Source organism: Muscardinus avellanarius (assembly GCF_963383645.1).
Source record: "Muscardinus avellanarius genome assembly, chromosome: 14".
NCBI classification, from domain to species: Eukaryota; Metazoa; Chordata; class Mammalia; order Rodentia; family Gliridae; genus Muscardinus; species Muscardinus avellanarius.
In genome coordinates this window covers 75595641-75616157 of record NC_137800.1, presented here as the reverse complement: position 1 = coordinate 75616157, position 20517 = coordinate 75595641, and the positions used below count along the sequence as shown (strand labels likewise).

The window sequence follows — 20517 nt, the reverse complement described above, 5'->3', positions numbered from 1 at the left end:
AATCAAGGGACATGTTCCAAGATGACCTCTAAAGTCATTCCCAGACCAATGATTTTATCATTCTATCTGTCAGACTCATGGAAATATGTGCACGCAAATAGAAACAAAATACACGTCCACATACATTATTGTGTAGAGCACCTTGTGTGCAATAGTATAAATGTATAGACTTTTTAAGAAGTTAATGCACTATTCCAGATCTCTAAAGTTCTTATGTAGGTAAGAAGACAAATAATAAATATTCATGTAGATTCATATAGGTGAACACTACATTGATTTTTTAAAATAAGGTAAACCAATGTGAAAATCTGGAAAGACATTAAGTCTTTTTGAAAATCTACAATACATTAAGTGGGGAAAGAAAGTAAATTGCAGAAGAGTAGAATTGAGACACACTAATAAAATGTTTCTCTATATACATATTTTTAACATTTCCAGAAGAATGTTGAAGAACCATAACAACTGTTACCCTTGCATAAGGTCAAGAGGGGAGCAGAAGCAAAGATTTAATTATTAATCTGAAATTTTAAAGATGTAAATACTATGTAGATATTCTTAAAAATTAAAGAAAAAAAAACTCTAGCCAGGTGTGGTGGCACACGCTTGTAATGCCAGTACTTGGGAGACTGAGACAGGAGGATTGCAGGTTCATGGCCAGCCTCAGCTACTTAGTGAGGCCCTCTGCAACTTAGTGAGACTGCATTTCAAAATAAAGAATAAAAAAAATAGGGCTGGAGGAGTACCATACACACACACACACACACACACACACACACACACACACACAAAAAAAAAACACCTTATATCTGGCATATGAACAATAAACTGATAAAATAATTGCAAAACTAAATTGCACCCTGAAAAAATTATTTACCTTTTATAACACTGAAATACATTTAAACGTCTCTGTGTTTCTCCTCTCCATAGAGACGATTCTCATTCTGTGCTTTTCCTTTTCTCTAAACCCCCCCTTTTTTTTACCAAGTCTTAGTCTGTTCCTAAAGGATCTCCTCTCTTGGTGGTGCCGGCCTTAATCTGGGGGTCACGGAGTCAACATCTTGTTAACTGCTGTTCTTTGCTTCTTAGAAATGGTCTTCCTCTTTTCAGATTACAGGCAAGAGCTGTTTCCTATTTTGTTTGTGTGCTCCAATTTACTGACATAATAATGGAATGCTACCTAGTGATCTAAAGCAGTAATTTCTGGTGTTTTTAAAAGCACAGATGTACTCTCCAAACAATTGACTTAAAATACGGACCCTCGCGACACCATCTTGAATTGCCTTGTGTTGGAATTTCTTTTCTTTTCTCTTCTAGCGCTACCTTTAATAGATGTGTATAGAACACCAACACCATCCAGTATCAGTCCTGGTTTTAGAAGTATGATGTGATGTATATTAGGACATATATCTGCATCCATTTCAACTAGGGCTCTCAAATGTGCAAAGACATCCACTTGGAAAAATGTGAACCTTTACACATAGCACTTCAAAATAAAGCCTCCTAGGAAAAGTCACTTGTAGCCGGGCGTGGTGGCGCACGCTTGTAATCCCAGCATTCGGGAGGCTGAGACCGGAGGATCGCGGTTTGTGGACAGCCTCAGCTACTTAGTGAGGCCCTTTGCAACTCAGTGAGACCCGGTTTCAAAATAAAGAATAAAAAAATAGGGCAGGGGCTGTAGCTCAGAGGTCAAATGCCCCTGGGTTCCATCCCCAGACCCGCAAAGAAAAAAAAAAAGTCACTTATAAGAACAACAAGAAAAATTTCTTCCAATGTTAAATAATAATTACCTCTTCTAGAAGTCTGTCTCTCTATGATACATCTATTTTATTTCCTATGCCATCCCAGGGCCCTTTCTTCCCTCTTTTTTTCTTCCCATAATCTTCCTCTCTCCTTTACCATCGAGGCTGCTTCCTTTGCTTCCATCTATGGGTGGAATCTAAGGCATAGTCCTAGATTTCTCCTCTATTTTACTTATTTACAGGACTTACTATGCCTAAAGAGCCATGACTCTCACTTTATTTGGATTATTCCAAATATCTTCTTGAGGTCTGATTTGTATCGATGCTAGGACCGAGGACTGGACTTCTGCCTAGTAGTTCTCCTTGTCCTTTCTCCAGGGCTGCTTTCAGGTACTTGTCAGAGACCTGAGCTTATGAAACTGGAAAAGAGAGGCTTCCTGTGTTACAAATCTCACAGAACAAAAAGTAAAAACAAACACAATGTCAAAAGCAAAGAAAGAATCCAAGCAATGCAAACTAATGTCAGTGTATCCTACAAAATGGCAAAAAACGAAATTATTAACAGTATCTGTGAGCAGCTCTGGGGATGGAGATAAGGAATATTTAATACTTATTTACAAAAAGTTTTTTTTCATCCAAGTATCCACAATGAAATCTCCCCTTCTGATCAACTTTAAAATCAGAAGGTAAAACTAGTCCCTCCTAATCAACTGAACAAAGCGGGTAGCACCCGCTAAGATGAAACAGAAAAAGATTAAGTTAGAAAGAGTGAACGCGCCACATAAATCTAATTTCTTTTCAGAAGCCCCTAAGATAGGAACTCTGCAGGCAGCCAGCATGTGGCAGAGATACAGGGAGAAAGCAGCTGGGTTAGGTGCCACACGTCTGTAATCCCAGTACTTGGGAGACTGAGGCAGGAGCGTCACAAGTTTGAGGCCAGCCTGGAATTATTTAGCAGGCCCCTGACTCAAAATAAACAATAAATTTTTTAAAGGGGCTGAGGGTATAGCTCAGTGATGCTACCAACACCCAAGCATGTGCAAAGCCCTGTGTTCAATCCCTAGGAACACACACACACACACACACACACACACACACACACACACACACACACAGTAGATGCTTCAGGTCTATCTCACTATTAGGCTTTCAAGCCCCCCTCACACCAATTAGATGAAACAGACTGTACTCTGTATATTCCTGCCTACCCCCAGCAGACCAAGATCACTCCTCTTCTACAGAGTCAGGGGAGAAAACAGAGACCAGATATCCATGAATTCAACCCAACTGTGGCCATAAGAGTCCCCCTGCTACCATCAAGCCCCCCGCCTCCTTTCAAATAATAAATGAAAAATAAAGGACTGCTAGTCTGAATCTGGAGAGATCAAAGTCTTGAAAAGTCTCCATGCAGGGCAGACAGCACCCGGGAGAGCAATACAGTTTGTTCGTCTGTGGAAGGCTTGCTTTTTTCACGTGGGTACTTGAATATGTCTAGTTAAAAGCAAATAACTAGTCTGGTGGAGACAGGTAAATCTAGTCAAGCTCCTGAAAGTCACTTCTGCTTTTATTTCTATGTTCAAATTCAGAGCCGAGTTAAGGGAGTACACAAAACAAACACTACTTAATGTGAAAACCCAGAGAGACCCCAATACAATAAGACCGGGAGACTTTCCAAAGGGATGGAAGTTAGACCACACAGCGATACGTGCTCAGCAGCACAGTTCACAAAAGCCTAATGATGGGACCGATGGATAACGGAATGTGACTCGTAGATAACGAAAATGTGGTATATGCACACAATGGAGTTGTACTCAGTCATAAGAAGAACAAAATGATCTCATTTGCAGGAATACGGATGGAACTAGAGAATATTAGGCTACGTGAGATCAGCCAGTCTCAGAAAGTCAAGGGTCGTATGAGGACCCTCATGTGAGCTTCTCTCATAGGAGGAAGCTGGCGCAAAAATAGGACACAAAAGGAACTTCAGTCAAATGAAGATAGGAAACACTAGAAGAGTGCATGGGGGCTGGAGAGGGACAATGGGATGGGAAAAAAACAAGGACTGGGGAAGGGAACAGTTGACAAAAGGTTACGTAAGGTTACGTCCATGTAAGGTTCCACCATCAACCTCACTAACATGTATGGGGAAGGAGGAAGGGAAGCCGGGGGAGTATATGGAAGGAAGTACACCAGGTGCCGTGTGCACGTATGTTGTATCACTTTGCATTTCACTATGATGTATAATTACATGTATAAATACTAAGTATAAAAAATCTTTAAAAAAGTTTAAAAGCGATCTTAATAAAAATACAAAAATATCTTTAAAAATTAGGTTAACAAGGGCTTCTTTCTTTTTCAAAAAATATAAGTGATTCAATTTCTCTTACTGGAATATAGAGTTGGGATACAGAGACTAATCATCTCTTGCAATCAAATAGCCACAGACAATTTTGTTTGGGTTTTTGTTTTTACAGACATTTTTGACAGGTACTTTTGAATGAGAAGAAAAGTTATATTGGGGACTTGGGGCCTGAAGGTACAAAGAATATTTACCTAGTTTGCTTTTCTGTTGGCCTCGTCTGTGTTGGGTTAGTGGCGGAGACCCCGCAGTTCAGATGTACACTTTTGCTCTTTGGACTAGGGGATTGCTCATCTGATGAGAAGTGCTAGAGATAAACCCACGAGGCTGTTCAATTGTGAGAGCCAGATGGCTCTGAGCAAACAGGACTGCTCTGGAGGGTTATTTATAATGGAGCATTTTGAGCAATCACATAAAAGCCTATGTATGAGAACTAGGAACAAGCGGCCAAGCTACCCATGGTTTCGATCGGATCAATATCTGCATTTTATCCAAAGGACACAATGTGGAGATTTAGCCATGTTAATACAGCAGACTGGCTTTAGAAAATGAAATCAATAAATCTGGAGTGGAAGGGAAGCTTGCCTTAGTTTTCACTGAACTCAGCTCGGATGATCATAATAAAAGGGAAAATAAGGCCCCACCCTTCCCAGAGCAGCCACTTAACCCTGGACTTTGCTTCCTGTAAATGCAGTGGTCAGCCGGGCACACACTTGTAATCCCAGTACTTGGGAGGCTGAGACAGGAGGATTGCAGGTTCAAGACCAGCCTCAGCAAAGGAGGATTGCAGGTTCAAGACCAGCCTCAGCAACTTAGCAAGGCCCTCAGCACTTTAATAAGACCCTGTTTTTTAAATAAAAGAGGGCTGGGAGTATAGCTTAGAAGTAGGATGCCCCTGGTTTCAACACACACACACACACACACACACACACACACACACACACACACACACACACGAAAACACTATGATTAAGACTAAAGATATCTGTAAACCTAGGGGGAATTTCCTTAAATGCTTTGGCTTCCCCAAAATGGGTTCATTTCTTCTTGGTAAAGTTTATACCTCTCTAATAAGTTACCTGTGATTCACTAGAGACTTGTGCTTTCTATTTATTATTTTTATTTCTTGTTATCAAATAAAATTTGTATATCTTTACTGTGTAAAAAAAAAAAAACTAAAGAGACACTAACATACTGAACACAGTGCCTACACAGACAGGGCAGGTTTTCCAATAAGAACAAGTGAAATCCCGGCCTCAGCAAGTAGTGAGATTCTCATCAAACTAGGGAGACCCTGTTTCAAAATAAAAAAATACAACAGGGCCGGGGGTATAGCTCTAAGGTAGAATGGCCCTGGATTCAATCTCCAGTACCCACCCCCCCCACACACACGTGGAACGAGTGAAATCTGTCCCATTGCTTTTTTCAAATTCTTGACCTTAATATGTGATTTTAAGTGCTTCGAAAGGGGACCCATATATCTCTATTCTTTCTCCTGGCGTTTTTCAAATAAGGGATTGAGAAGTCAATGTAATGAGTATAAGCAATTTCTAAGCAATGAAATAAGAAAAAAAAGAGTACATTTTGCACAATATACTTAGTTTCATGAGTTTTGTTGGTCCCATCTTGGGGAGGGTGTGTGTGCATGTGCGTACGTGTGCGCATGCGTGCGTGCGTGTACTGTGAGTCCCTCAACATCCTGAGCTGGTTCCAGGAACCAGACTCTCCAGATGCTCAGGCCTCTCAAGTCCCTCTATAAAACGCTGCAGAACTTACACATAACCTACGCACATCCTCCAGTGTCTTTCAACTCTTCTCCAGATTTCTTGTAGTGCCCAGTATGATGTGATGGCTATGTGAGTAGTTGTTATACTATTTGCTAAGGGAATAATGAAAATGAAAAAATGGGGTCTGGGCGTGTTCAGTAGAGAAGCAATATTTTAAAAAATATATTCAGCCAGGCGTGGTGGCGCACGCTTGTCATCCCAGCATTTGGGAGGCTGAGACGGGAGGACCGCGGTTCGCGGACAGCCTCAGCTACTTAGTGAGGCCCTCTGCAACTCAGTGAGACCCTGTTTCAAAATAAAGAATAATAATAGGGCTGGGGGTGGGGGTAGCTCGGAGCTAGGATGCCCCTGGGTTCCATCCCCAGTACCTCAAGAAAAAAATATTTTCCGTATGGAATTGGTTGGATCTGCAGGGCCTATGGGGTAAGCAAGACCCACCGTCAAAAGCATTTCTTTTTTTGAGTTACAGCTACTTTGGAAAACACAGTGACTTACACAAAGTTAGGGCTCTATAGACATCTGCTATGTGATTTATGAACACATGTAACTTGGGAGATATTTTATAAAGCGCATGCTCAGTATTCCTAGATCCGCTCTGCTTTCAAAGCACATAAACCTCCTCTTCTTTTTTTTTTTTTTTTTGCGGGTCTGGGGATGGAACCCAGGGGCATTCGACCTCCGAGCTACACCCCCTGCCCTATTTTTTATTCTTTATTTTGAAACCGGGTCTCACTGAGTTGCAGAGGGCCTCACTAAGTAGCAGAGGCTGTCCGCGAACCGTGTTCCTCCAGGTCTCAGCCTCCCGAATGCTGGGATTACAAGCGTGCGCCACCATGCCCGGCTAAACCTCCTCTTCTTACTTCAAATCTGCAAGACCCCTTTCTCTCCTCACACCCAGCTACTGACTTTCCTTATTTTACCTAGAAGGAGCAGTTAGAAGAGAAGCCACTCACATGGGACCCTCTCACCTGCCTGCATCAATCAGCCCCACCGTCTCCCCACTTCTCTCTGATAGACAGCCAGGGCTGAGCCTGCCCCCCAGCAAGTCCAATCCCTGGAATCTCTTGAGGATTTTGCTTCTGCATTTATCTCTCCTCCTGCTCCTGGACCAACCCACTCTGCGGGATCCTGGATTCCTTAAAAAAAAAATTCTCTCGGGGCGTGGCAGCGCACGCTTGTAATCCCCGCGCCTGGGAGGCCGAGACAGGAGGATCGCGCAGGTTCGAAGCCAGCCTCGGCTACTTAGTGAGGCTCTCAGCAACTTAGTGAGGCCCTGTTTCCAAATAAAATATAAAATAGGTCTGGGAGTATAGCCTGGAGGTAGAAAAGTCCCTAGGTTCCACCCCCAAATACCACCAAAAAAAAAAAAAAGTCATAGAAAAAGTAACAGCTCTGCACTTGGGAGGCAGAGACAGGAGGATCGCACAGGTTCGAAGCCAGCCGCGCTGGCTTAAGAGACCCTGTTTCCAAATACAAAGTATAAAATAGGTCTGGGAGTGTAGCCCGGAGGTAGAAGGGTTTCCAGGAACCCCAGTACCACCAAATAAATAAATAAATAACATGTTTTTTACTTCCATATTCTGACAATTATTGAGAATAAGAACATTCTGGAAAACTGAAACTGCTATGAGACCTCAGGACCTTGTCTGAGTCAAATGATTATTTTCAATTTTCAAAAGCTGAACCCAAGACCCTCGCTGACACCAACAGCATTAGATTTGTGCAGTTGGCCTTTTATCCTGTTGTATATTCTTTCAACTAACAAAAGTGATTTTCCTGCCATCCTCCATCATTGTACATCTATGCCAAAAGAGACATCACATGAATTTTTATTACTGTGGAAAACACCATGCACCCGAGCTAACTTAATTACTCATCACAATAAATCAAACTGTTTAACTTCCATGACCCACTGCATCCTTAATTATGCCAAAGGTAATTTTCTGTCTGTTATCTAGAAGAACAAAGGTCTTCTGCAGATAGTTAAAATGCAATTAAACTAAACTGATCAGAATTAACATCTGCTCTTATAAATAGAGCGAAAGAGAGGTGGCCAGCCTCAGAGGGATAGCGCTCAAAAGCCATGAACTTTCAGACTTGGAGACAGCCTCTGAGGTTTTCTAGCCCCACAGTTATGTTAAGACCCACTGAAGTCAGGAATTTGTGTGACTCGGGTTTAGGAAGCAAGACTATGATGGGTTGTGCCTTTTCTTATTCTTAGAATACACTGTATTACATGGAAAAATGTCTTATGGTCTGAATTTCCTTTTTTTTTTCTTTTTTTAGTAAGTGATTGAACCAAATGGTCACCAAATTTAACATTTAACATACTTGAATACTTTAACAATGGTGTAATGTCTAATTATACTGATATTTAAATTGTAGGGTTTTGCAATTTGGCAGTTCCTCAAATACTAAACATAAAAAAGAGTAATTTCATTCTTATGTAATATATAAAGTAACTGAACATAAGAACTTAAAAAGATGCTTGTACAGCAATGATCATAATAGCATGGCTCACTAGAGCCAAAAGGTGGATATAACTCAGGCATCCATTAATGGATGAGTGGATGCACAAAATATGGCATAAATATATGATGGAATATTATTCAGTCATAAAAAGGGATGCCATTTTGATGCATGCTATAACGTGGATGGATCTTGAAAAAATATATACTGAGATAAGGACAAATACAAATGAATAAGTATTGTATGATTTAATTTATATAAAATATCTAGAGTGGGCAATTTCATAGCAGAATAAAGTAATCAGAGTTTACTAGGGAAGAGGGAAGGTAAAATAGGGAGTTATTGCCTGATGCATAAAGAGTTTCTGTTTGGGGGTGATGAAAGGGTATTGGAAGAAGACAGCGGAGACAGATGCACACCTGTATGAATTTAATTAATGCCACTTAATGTACACTTTAAAAGGACTAATAAGGCAACTTGTTGTGTTTTAACATAATAAAAATTAAAGTATTTAAGGGGTTTTTTTTTTTTTAGAGATGAGAAGCTTAGACTCAGCCTATATGATCCCAGGCGAATCTCAACCTAATTTTCAGTTACTCTCTATATAAAATAAGAAGAATATAACCAGTTGTCAATGCATGATATCCATAGTGGGACACCTGCCTAGAATTTATAAGTGATAAGAAATAGATTCCACGTACAAATAAAACTACCTTATCAACTCTTACTGGATGAAAGTAGAGATGTGCAATACCGTGTTAAAAAAAAAAATACCTGGACTGACTCTGTTGTTATCAGAAAAATACAGTATTCTATCTTGCTAAGACATAAGCCAATCACAAGTGGGATTGAAACTCAAAAAGTCCCAGTCACAAGGCAAAGTGCCATTCGGCAGAAGAGCGGGGGTCTTGTACAATGATTCTGCCCAGGCACCTCACCAGCTATGTCGTTGCGATTTGAACGCAAAGATGGCCAATCAACTAAAAATGAGCTACTCTCGCTGACAGTAAGACAGTCATCTGACCTGTTTGATATGAAGATATTTCCTAAAGAATGTTACAATGCACTCATCTGAGAAAAGGGGAATAGGAGAAGAACACCGAGTACATTTGAATGTAAAGGCACTACTTTTAAGTTGTTAGTATTTTTATTACCAACAACTGTTGATATTTTCAACACTGAAACACAGGATGCACTCATTGGAAGTGTTTTATGGCTAGTCGTTTATTTAAGTCCTTATCTTACCCTTAATCCTTGAATTGTTGTCTCCTTCCTATAGAGGAAGACATTGACATAGAAAAATCATTTTAAGGATCTTACCCATGATCATACGGATGAGAAAGAGAAGAGCCAGAAGTTGCACCTGAGGCTCTTTGCTAGATTTTTTTTTTTTAATTTTCAGTGCTAGGAACCAAACTCGGGAACTTGTGTATTCTAGGCTACCTCTCTACCACATGAGCTACACTCCTAGCTTGGCCAGTATTCTTTTTTTTTATTTTTGGTGGTACTGGGGTTCCTGGAAGCCCTTCTACCTCCGGGCTACACTCCCAGACCTATTTTTACATTTTTATTTGGAAACAGGGTCTCCTAAGCCAGCGCGCGTGGCTGGCTTCGAACCTGCGCAATCCTCCTTTCTCTGCCTCCCAAGCGCGGGGATTACAAGCGTGCGCCACCACGCCTGGCTTGGCCAGTATTCTTAAACCAACTGCAACTCTATATCCTTTCCTGAGCACACCAACACTCAGAAAGTTTTAATTCCAGGTACTATTAGAATTTGTCTAACTAATTATAAAAAGGGCACCTGAGTTAGTAATAAACATGTCCCCTAGGATGTAGGAAGTTAGGAATAAGGCCTGCTACAGATGGCTGGGTTGGGAGGTTGTTTGGGGATGAGACCGATGATTATAAACAAACAGAGCCCAGGGTATTAGTCAGACCAATGGGGTTGGAAAGTTGTGTCTCATCAACCTGAAATGCAACCCAACTCTTAGCCTTTCTCCGGGTAGGAGCCCTAAGCCACCCACAAAGCAAATACCTGGAATGTTCTCCTTCCGGTTCCAATAGATTTTTATCATGGAAGCCACTTGGATAAAAGGGGAAGAAAGGCAGAGTACATGTTTGAGGACCTATCAAGTCCAATAAATAGGCATATGGGCTTAATAATGTGCAATCTAATCAACCCACATGAGTGGATAAAAAGGGATGATACATACTACCCTGGTCAGTAATCGCATGCTCGAGATAGCTCAGAATCCATACAGGACAGATGTATCAGACAATGTCCTCATTAAAACCGACAATTAAACCAACAATTTATCTGACTCTCCTCGGTCTGAGTCTATGCTTAATGACTTTCTATTTCCTGGCTTCCCATCTGGATCTTTCTTGAGAGCAAAAATGTTCCTGCCATTTGAAAATCAAACAATCTAGACTAACATTTTTTGTGTGTGAATAAGTTAATGTGTCAGTTTATTGGCTTGCTGAAAAAAATAACTCAACTCTGTGTTCTTAGCTCGTAAGATCAAGCCAGACTTTGGTCCCAGGTAATGAAGGCTATCATCACGTAAACCCCCTGTATTGAATTCCTTCTCTACCCCTCTTCACACTTTGCATAGATTTCTTTCTTTTACTCCTACAAATATTATCTTTCCCAGTAGTTTCAAAAGTTAAATGAGGTAAAGGTAACTGTGCTTACCAGACTTACTGCACCTCATAGATAAATGTTCATTTTGCCCCTACCCCGTCCCTAGATGTTATTATACCAGATAAAAAAGCAATCAGAAAACTTTACATTCATGCTGGCTTAAAGATGCTTTTTATATACTCTGTGAGATAATATCAGTCCTGAATGCTGAGGGAAAAAATATCTCTCCAACTTCTCAGATACCAAAAATTAGACCATTTAGTTCAGGACTATCTTAAGGTATGTCAAGAGGAAACTGGCTCCTAAAAAGACCTATTGGAAGCCAAAAGGAGTAAAATATAATTCCTACAGATAAATGAAGTAGCATATGTTTAAAAAAAAAAAGCTATATAACTTATCCCAGGCTCAAAGTCAGAAAGAAAATTAGTCTGCTATATTATAAATTGCATACCCAGACTCTCTCAGCCATCACTATGATTCAAAGTAATATCAAAAGAACAGTGTATAATATGAGGAACAAGAAAAAAAGTTTGGGCTGAAGTGAACTTTGAGAACAGAGAAACTGGTTCTAAGATGCAAGCTGACAGCTACTTTCTTTGGTCTTGCGGCTAGATGATGTCACTTAACTTTGGCAACACCTTTCTTACGTTCGCCAAATTAAAAATATAAGACCACCAACACCAGGGAAATTCTATTTTCTGCCAGCCTTTATTTCTGTTTTCCCCGACTGTGGCTGAGAGCCAAGGTTTCACAGCATCGTGTCAGGCCCCTTTCAGAGTCCCCTCTGACAGCCCACAGCTGCCTTGACCCTCCCTGCCCATCGGTGGAAAGATGCCGCGCCGTAAAAAAAAAAAAAAAAAAAAAAAAAAAAAAAAAAAAAACACATTCACCACCAGGATCAAAAGAAGAATGCATACCTCGTTCAAATTTTAACCGCTGATAGAGCTGAAACTGATCCACAGACACCAAACAGGCAATCTGAAAGCAGAGATATTAGAGAGATGAGATTCCAGTTATCATACGGGCCTTGAGTTCCCAGCCTCCATGGATTTCTTTCTGGCTTTACTTGCTATATTTTCCTGATACCAGCCATTTGTAAACCTCCTTTTCTCTGAATTGCTCATGCAGTAACATTTGGGGCAATTCTAAAACACCTCTCCCTTTCTTCCACCATGGCTAGAAATCCTTATTGAAGGCATCGACTGAGAAATTCATTGATCATTTTCCACTCTTTGATCAGCAGGTACTAAGACCAGACAACTGAATTTTATTTGGACTTCCAAATTTGGATATTATGTGTGGGGGAAAGGGGCACTAGGGATTAAACCCAGGAACATTCTACCTCTGAGCTACACCCTCAACCCTATTTTTGTATTTTATTTTATTTTTATTCATTTGTTTATTTTATTTATTTATTTATTTATTTATTTATTTATTTATTGCAGGTCTGGGGATGGAACCCAGGGGTATTCGACCTCCGAGCTACACCCCCTGCCCTATTTTTTATTCTTTATTTTGAAACCAGGTCTCACTGAGTTGCAGAGGGCCTCACTAAGAAGCTGAGCCTGTCCGCGAACCGCCATCCTCCGGTCTCAGCCTCCCGAATGCTGGGATGACAAGAGTGCGCCACCACGCCCGGCTTGTATTTTATTTTTAAACAGGGTCTCAGAAGGCTGCCAAGAGCCTCACTAAGTTGCTGCAGCTGGTCTCAAACCTGTGATCCTCCTGTCTCAGCCTCCCAAGTACTGGAATTACAGGGGCACACTACCACATCTGGATATGTGTATACATTTATGATAGTGACTCTTTTTTATTCTACACTCATTTAAGAAATTTTAAAAAGACTAATTCTAGCTTTGGGCCCTTCCAAGCTGAGGTTGAGTAGGCTGCCAGAGGAATCGCAAGAGCTTCATTCGTCTGCTCAGGAGAGTATCTTCTAAGCAATATAAAAATTTCTTGTGACAAAAATCACTTCATAAGCTAGGCGTGGTGGCGCACGCTTATAATCCCAGCATTTGGGAGGCTGAGAGAGAAGGATCGCGGTTTGCGAACAGCCTCAGCTACTTGCAACTCGGTGAGACCCTGTTTCAAAATAAAGAATAAAAAATAGGGCTGGGAATTTAGCTCATAGGTAGAATTCCCCTGGGTTCCATCCCCAGTTATGAAAAAGAATCACTTCGTACAGCCCTCGGTTCTCCCACATGGACATCCCAGACCCAGCGGGGACAAGTCCTAAGGCTAGATTTCAAATCTCCACTTCGGAGGGTGAAAGGAGCCAAGGTCTGCTAGAAAACGGCAATGATTCAGACCAACCGAGTGCCACTGCAGATTGATTATTTTAAATTGTATTTCAAAGGCAGATGTAGGAAAAGCTAACTGCTCCTAAACTGGCATTCTAAAAATATTAATTCCATTGACGTCAGGATAAAAGTCTATTGACGTTGCTGAAAAGATTTATAACCCAGAAAAGCATCTGCTATTAGCCCTACTATATCAAGCAAGTTGATATAGGGCTGCCTTAGCTTTGACAGTTCCACTAAATTACACACACACGCACATGCACACGCACATGCACGCGCACATGCACACACATATGCACACACACACGCACATGCACACGTACATGCACACACGCGCGCACACACACACACACACACCCCTACCAAAAATCAGTCTGCTTTGAGAAAACTAAAGTAGGAAGATGAGGCAGATAAAATTGTATTTTGAAAACATTATACATTTTCTGGGCGTGATGCACATGGCTGTACTCCCAGTACTTGGGAGGCTGAGACCGGAGGATCACAGGTTTGAAACCAGCCTTGGCATTAGCAAAATTTTCAGCAACCTAGTGAAATCCTATTTCAAAGCCAAAACAATCAATCAATCAATAAATAAATATGGCTGGGAGTGAGCTCAGAGGTAGAATGCCCCTGGACTCACTCAACCCCACTACTAAAAAATAAAAATTAAAAAGTACATACATAGATATGTGCATATTTGAATGCACTCGTAATCTATCCCCTTCACAAAAATCATCTTAACTTGTTTACTTTGCAAGTGAATCCATCTAATCAGCTAAAATGCATGAAGCACCACAAAATAAGCGAGATTATTTTTTCCCTATTTCAAGTATGGAATAACAAATTAATTTAATTACAAACATTGTTCCAAATTTTTCTTTCTCCAAATGGGAAGAATATTTTTTTATCAGAAACTCTAAATAAAAGATCCTTAGTAATCCTTGTAAAAAAAAAATAGGTTAATTTCATATTCTGTGTACTTGGCCATAGTTCTTTCTTCCCTTTTTCTTTCTTTATTCATTCATTCCTTTATAGTGTGTGTGTGTGTGTGTGTGTGTGTGTGTGTGTGTGTGTGTGTTTACTGAGGATTCTACCTTCAAGCTGCACCACCTACCCAATTTTAGGTCTTATTTGGAAACAGGGTCTCACTAGGTTGATGACAGCCTCACTACTTGCTGAGGTTGGCCTTGAACCTATGATCCTCCTGTCTCAGCCTCCAAAGTACTGGGATCACAGGAATGAGCCACCATGCCTGGCTGCCATAGTTCTTAATAAAAAGCATGACTGGAAGCTGGGCATGGTGGCTCATGCTTGTAATCCTAGTACTTGGGAGGTAGAGACGGGAGGATTGCAGGTTCGCAAACAGCTTCCGCTACTTAGTGAGGCCCTCCGCAACTTAGTGAGACCCTGTTTCAAAATAAAGAATAAAAAATAGGGCTGAGGGTAGAGTTCAGAGGTAGAATGCCCCTGGCATCGATCCCCAGTTGAAAGTCAACTCTGTTAATTTTTGTAATACTACCTGAAAATCTTTCTCGAAAGACAAAGGTGTCTCAAATAAAATTCACGATTGGAGACAGAAGGTGTAGGCAGATGAAGACATGCGGGCGGGGGATCGGGAATCAGATTACGCTCCCAACTTTGTCACATTATCTTTGTGTAGAAGACAAAACAAAAACCAGAAACAAAACCATGTGTTGCTTTGACTTGTGCCAAGTGGATGCGGGGATGATATTCGAGCCCAAGAGCCCGAGTGATAGTCCAGTGATTTTTTTTAACCACCCTCCAAAGCTACATAAAGCCACGGAGTGCATGGATAGTCCTATAACCCTCTCGCTCCCAGCTAACATAGCTTGTGGACTGATAAAACCTTCTTTACGCCCTTCAAAGTCAACCCCTGAAAGTTCTGATTTCTCAATAATGAGCAATTTATGCAACGGCTAAGCGAAATGCAGTTTGTGGAAGATAAGGCAAATAGAAAATAGAAGGTAAGAGGTTTTAGACGCAGATGAAATGCCAAGGACAAAAATAACAGAAATTAACGCAGGAAAAAGTCACGAACAGGAGGGATGGTTATTTGGAGAGATAAATTTCATCAGAGCACATGGCTGCCAACAGGGACGGCGCAGGTCTCTAATTTTTTTGTCTCTTATTCTATTTTGGAACTCCTGATCATTATTTCCTAAGTCAAGTGTTCCTGTGAAATTCGGCCTTAGCAAGGTCAATTAATTTTGCCGTTGAAATCTGTGATCACAAAAAATTAACGCCATCAGGCACTGTGCACTCTCTTTCATCCTTTAAAAAAAAAAAAGATAATGCCCAGAACACACCCTTCTCTTCGCCAGCTCTGCCATTCAGAGTCGGGTCTTCTCCAGATGTTTGCTGACAGCTTGCTGTGTGCACAGCTGGGCTGGACGCCTGGGCTGTGCAAAGGAGCTACAGAAGCTGTGCGCAAGGTCTGAAATTACTCAGGAGGGAATATCCATGTACCAGATCCGGAAAGGATCTGCTCCTTCATTTTATCATCAGTGCACTTGGCAGAATAGGACTAATTTTCTGAACGGTTTCTATCACACTTTTAGCGTTAGATCGGAGAAGATTGAACTGTTTGAAAAACGTAGTGGGAAATGCGATGTAAAGAACTAAATGCCTGGTCCCATTACCACTGGGCGCTAAGTTAGCATTGCTCCATGCCTCCGTGTCTAAAACACCGAATTCTATGAGGATGATTTATTAGAAAGCTCCATCAGGCTGAACACAAGCCAAGTCTTTGAATTTCATCACAAATACTCTAAAATCATCAGGCGGTTAGACTGAACGACAGTCCTGAAGAAAAGTAAATAAAGTTATAGAGAGGTGTCTTGTGCAAACACAGAAATTCCAAATCACCCCAAATCACACCAGAACATTGCTTTTAAACTTTTTGTTTTGAAATGATTTTAGGTTTACAGAGAGTTGCAAAATTTGTTCCTAAGTGCGATTCCCTCCCAACTTCCCCTAAAGATAACACCTTATATAACCACAGTTAATTATTGACACAGTGAAACTTATGTTGATATGTTACAATTAAGTAATCACCAGGCCTCATTCACATTGGACGAATTATCCCATTAATGTCTTTTTTTCAGCCCAGGATCCAATCCAGGGTTCCACCTGGCACCTAGCTGCAGCTGCCCTTTGGCCTTCTGTGACAGTTCTGTGTCATTCCCTTTCATGACCTTAATGAAAGGTCCAGACCAGTTACTTGTACAATGTTCTGCAATTTGGATGAAGCTGATGAGACTGGAGTTGTGCCTTTGGGGTAAGAACATCAGCTGTGGTCTTGGGGCCACTGGGAGGAGCACAAGGACCTATCTCATTGGTGGTGATGTTAACTTCTTGGCGAGGGTGCTGTCTACCAGGTTTCTCCATCCTTTGTAGTTAGCAAATGTCATATAGGGAGTGTTTTAACTTAGGATCTTTAAGGTAATAAAGACAGACACAAGATAAAAATATTACTTATAGATCTTGGGGGCGCCACAGTACCTTTGAAGACACACACAAACAGTGGGGGAGAAGAGAGAGCGACAGAGAGACAGACAGACAGACAGACATGGGCCAAAACCTTAATTGAGCCCAGGACATGATCCAAACAGGTTTCAAGTGAGGACTTTTAAGTGGTCGGGTTAAAACAAGCAGGCACGAGATCCGAGTGGTCGCACGATGACCGAGCAGTGGTCACGGTGGTGTGTCTCCAAGTTCCTGTGAGAGGTGAAAGTTGGCGAGGATGCTCCAGCGGGCTCTGTCTCGCTGCCCCCTGGGGAGGCGGTCGCCAGGAGGAAGTTGTACAGAGCAGGCTTCTGGATTGACCACATTGAGGAACTGGGAGGAGGCGGAGAACTAGAAACTACTGTGTCGAGGGTGACCGAGCCCTGTTTCTGCCATGAGAAAGTCCAACTCGTATGCAAATGGATGCCATGCCAACATCCACTTGTAATATTTTACTACAGGGGATATTTTAGGACTATGCAAATCCTGTTTCTTACCATACATTTGGCCGCTAATTTTAGTTTCTAGCGACAATTCTTCCCCCAAATATTACTGCTGCATTGGCCTGATGATGATTTTTTGTTTCCATCTTTCATTCTGTGTTTGGTGATTAGACTTCTACTGTAAAGTTAGATAAATTCTAGCGGGCGACTTCACAAGAGGGTGGCTACAGATAATAATAATAATGTCCCATATGTTTTTGAAAGAGCTAGAAGGAAGCATTTTGAATGTTTTCATCATTTAAAAATGACAAATGTTTGAGAAGTTATATTAACATGATGTAAATATTACACGATGTATTGAAACATCATATGGTACTTCATTGATAGATACAATTTTTATGTTTTCATGTACCAATTAAAAATAAATTTAATTTAGTTGGGCATGGTGGTACATGCTTGTAATCCCAGCATTTGGGAGGCTGAGACAGGAGGATCGTAGTTCCCAGACAGCCTCAGCTACTTAGTGAGCCCTTTGAAACTCTTTGAGACCCTGTTTCAAAATAAAGAATAAAAAATGTGGCTGGGGTACAACTTGGAGGTAGAATGCCCCTGGGTTCCATCCCCAGCACCAAAAAAAAAAAAAAAAAAGATAAAAAATAGAGCTGGAGCCGAGCGTGGTGGCACACGCTTGTAATCCCAGCATTCAGGAGGCTGAAACAGGAGGATCGCGGTTCATGGACAGCCTCTGCAACTCAGTGAGATCCTGTTTCAAAATAAAGAATAAAAAATAGGGCAGGGGATATAGCTCGGAGGTTGAATGCCCCTGAGTTCGATATTCAGACTCGCAAAAAAAAAAAAAAAAAAAATAGAGCTGGAGGTGTAGCTCAGAATTAGAATGCCCCTGGGTTCTATCCCTAGTACCACAAATAAATAAAATAAATAAAATTGATTTAAAAGTAAATGACTTACAAATAAAATTTACTATAGGAAAGGCTTCCCTTTATCTCCCATTTATATGCTTATTCATATTTAAACTATATCAACCTAAAAACCATTGATACCTTATTCAGTGGGTCTTAATCCATTACTAATGAGATCCATATTTAAGCAGTAGTGGCAAAGCCATCTTCTTATCTTCTGAGCTACTGAAAGCCCACTTCCCTCAATCAACTACTAGAAAGTCCTTCATTTGATTTAAAGTTCTTTTGTGCTTCCTCTCTTTTGAAGTTGGTGCTAATTTGTCCATTAAACAGAAATTTCTCTCTCCTCCATCCAGGCATAAAAGAGTACTTTTCCTCCTCATTGTTATTCCAGAAGTTCTTTTCAAAAAGAAAAAAAAAAGTTTAATTTCAAAGAGAAAAAATAACTTCAGATTCATTTTTTATAAAAGAAGGAGAATAACCTCAGAAGAGTCACACAAAATCCACTAATTGCCTATATCCTTTGTTGTTAATGGACATTTTTTTCTGGTTAAAAATGAACCTGGAGATACTTATTAAATATTCAGTCTCTATCTGCTGAAAATGTTTGTGTATCCACCCCACCCACAGAAGACCCTAACTGGGGAAGGTCATACACCTACACGTGGACACAACCCTGGATAGCTCTCACACCCACGACTGAGAAGAAATGGAAAGTGAGACACACCCCTCCCTATCAGTATTAACGAGGGCCATGCGTCTGATTACACGCCACCACCTATATATTTTAACACTAACCCTACAAAAGAGAAAGAAGGAGAGAGGGAAAGGAAAGGGAAAAGGAGGAGAAGAAGAAGAGGGGAAGAAAGGGAAGAAGAAAAGGAAAGGAAAAATATAAGACACAGACAGCCACAGAAGCATTCATACCGAAAGCAGAATATGTGACCCCGTATACGTCAATAAACACGATGTATATTGTTTCCCAGAGAAGACACCAATTCTCAGTTAGGAAAATGAAAGGGTGACGGTAGACGTGAGGCAGAGGCTTAATACTGCCCACCAGAGTGTGTAAGTCAGGACAGAAAAGAAAAAGAAGCCAGCATTTCACTTCGGTTTAGCCCTTTAAACCATTTTTCGACAGTTAAGAAACAGGTTGAGGGCCGGGGACGTAGCTCAGTGGTCAAGTGTTTGCCTAAAGTGCTTGCCTACGGTGGAAGAGAGCCTGGGTTCGATACTCCCAGGGTAAAAAAGAAAAGAGACAGGTCAAAGACAGACTGTAGTAAACGAGTACATGAGAAGACGGGCTTGACCACAAATAAATCATTACCACCTGCCACGGTCTGAGCGATATTTGAGGTACTGAGACTTGCAAAACTGAAGGCAAGAGAGACCGTACTTGCATTAAGGAGCAACGTCCAATCATCACACTAATACAGAAATTAAGAGCATTTTTCTGCCTCAGCCCAGAAAATAAAGATGGTTCCTCCTAACAGAGTAGGAAAATAGCAAATGAGCTCAAGTTCCCAAACCTAAATATGAGATACCAAATTTCGACTGGAAAAAAATAGAGGGTCTCATGCAGAGCCCACTGGGAGCATGAAAGATAGAGTGAGCTGGGATTCCAGGGCCAGTCGTCTCCACGTTCCTGCAGGGGAGACTGCGGTGCGAAATCCTCGGTACAAAACGTACCACCTTCCCATAATCACCCCTGCCCTTCCTCCTGCTGCTCACCCAGGGGTAAAAGGATGCACTCATGGGTACATCCGTGATACCCTCAACCCATCACTGTTCCGTGTTCTTAGACAGTGTCTGCCTCTAGTAACAGAACCTTAGAAACCTTATTCTGCAGTTAGACGCAGTTCTAAATACATCTCAAAACAAAGTTTTAAATATGTTCTTGAAAAAAAAAAGTTAGCTGAGAACAACTAAAAAAAAAAAATCTACACCTCAAAAAAAAAAAAAAAAAAAAACCACCTACCAACTGTGGCTTGGCAGATTCCTTTGTCTCCCACCACCCCCACAGTTTAGCTGTCCTCCAGCCAACACATACATACGTGGTACATCAAAAAGGTGATTACAGACACACTATCCAGATCCTTCATTCGCAAGCAGGGGAATATTCTCGCTTGCCGGAGCCTCCTGTCTCTCTTCTGCTCCAGCATCCCACTGTGATAATGGGTAAGAGGATTATTAAAAGGAGAGATGGCAAGTGCAGGCAGTGCCTGGTCGGGGGTCATTTGCAGAGAATACTTGGATCCTGTAGCTCTAGAAGCCTTTCCCAAAGCCACCCTAAATAATAAGCCAAGAGAAAACAAAACTGTGCTCATTTTG

General features: G+C 41.1%; 1 protein-coding gene across 1 annotated transcript in view; it reads right to left on the bottom strand.

Annotated features, from left to right (window-relative positions):
- RNF144B (ring finger protein 144B) overlaps window positions 1–20517 on the bottom strand; it is a gene marked incomplete at its 3' end in the record, with an annotated part of 70389 nt that overhangs the window by 11982 nt on the left and 37890 nt on the right. The window contains exon 3 of the mRNA XM_080710760.1: window positions 11916–11976. Coding sequence (XP_080566886.1) covers window positions 11916–11976 — 61 coding nt within the window. The remainder of the gene's footprint in view (window positions 1–11915; window positions 11977–20517) is intronic.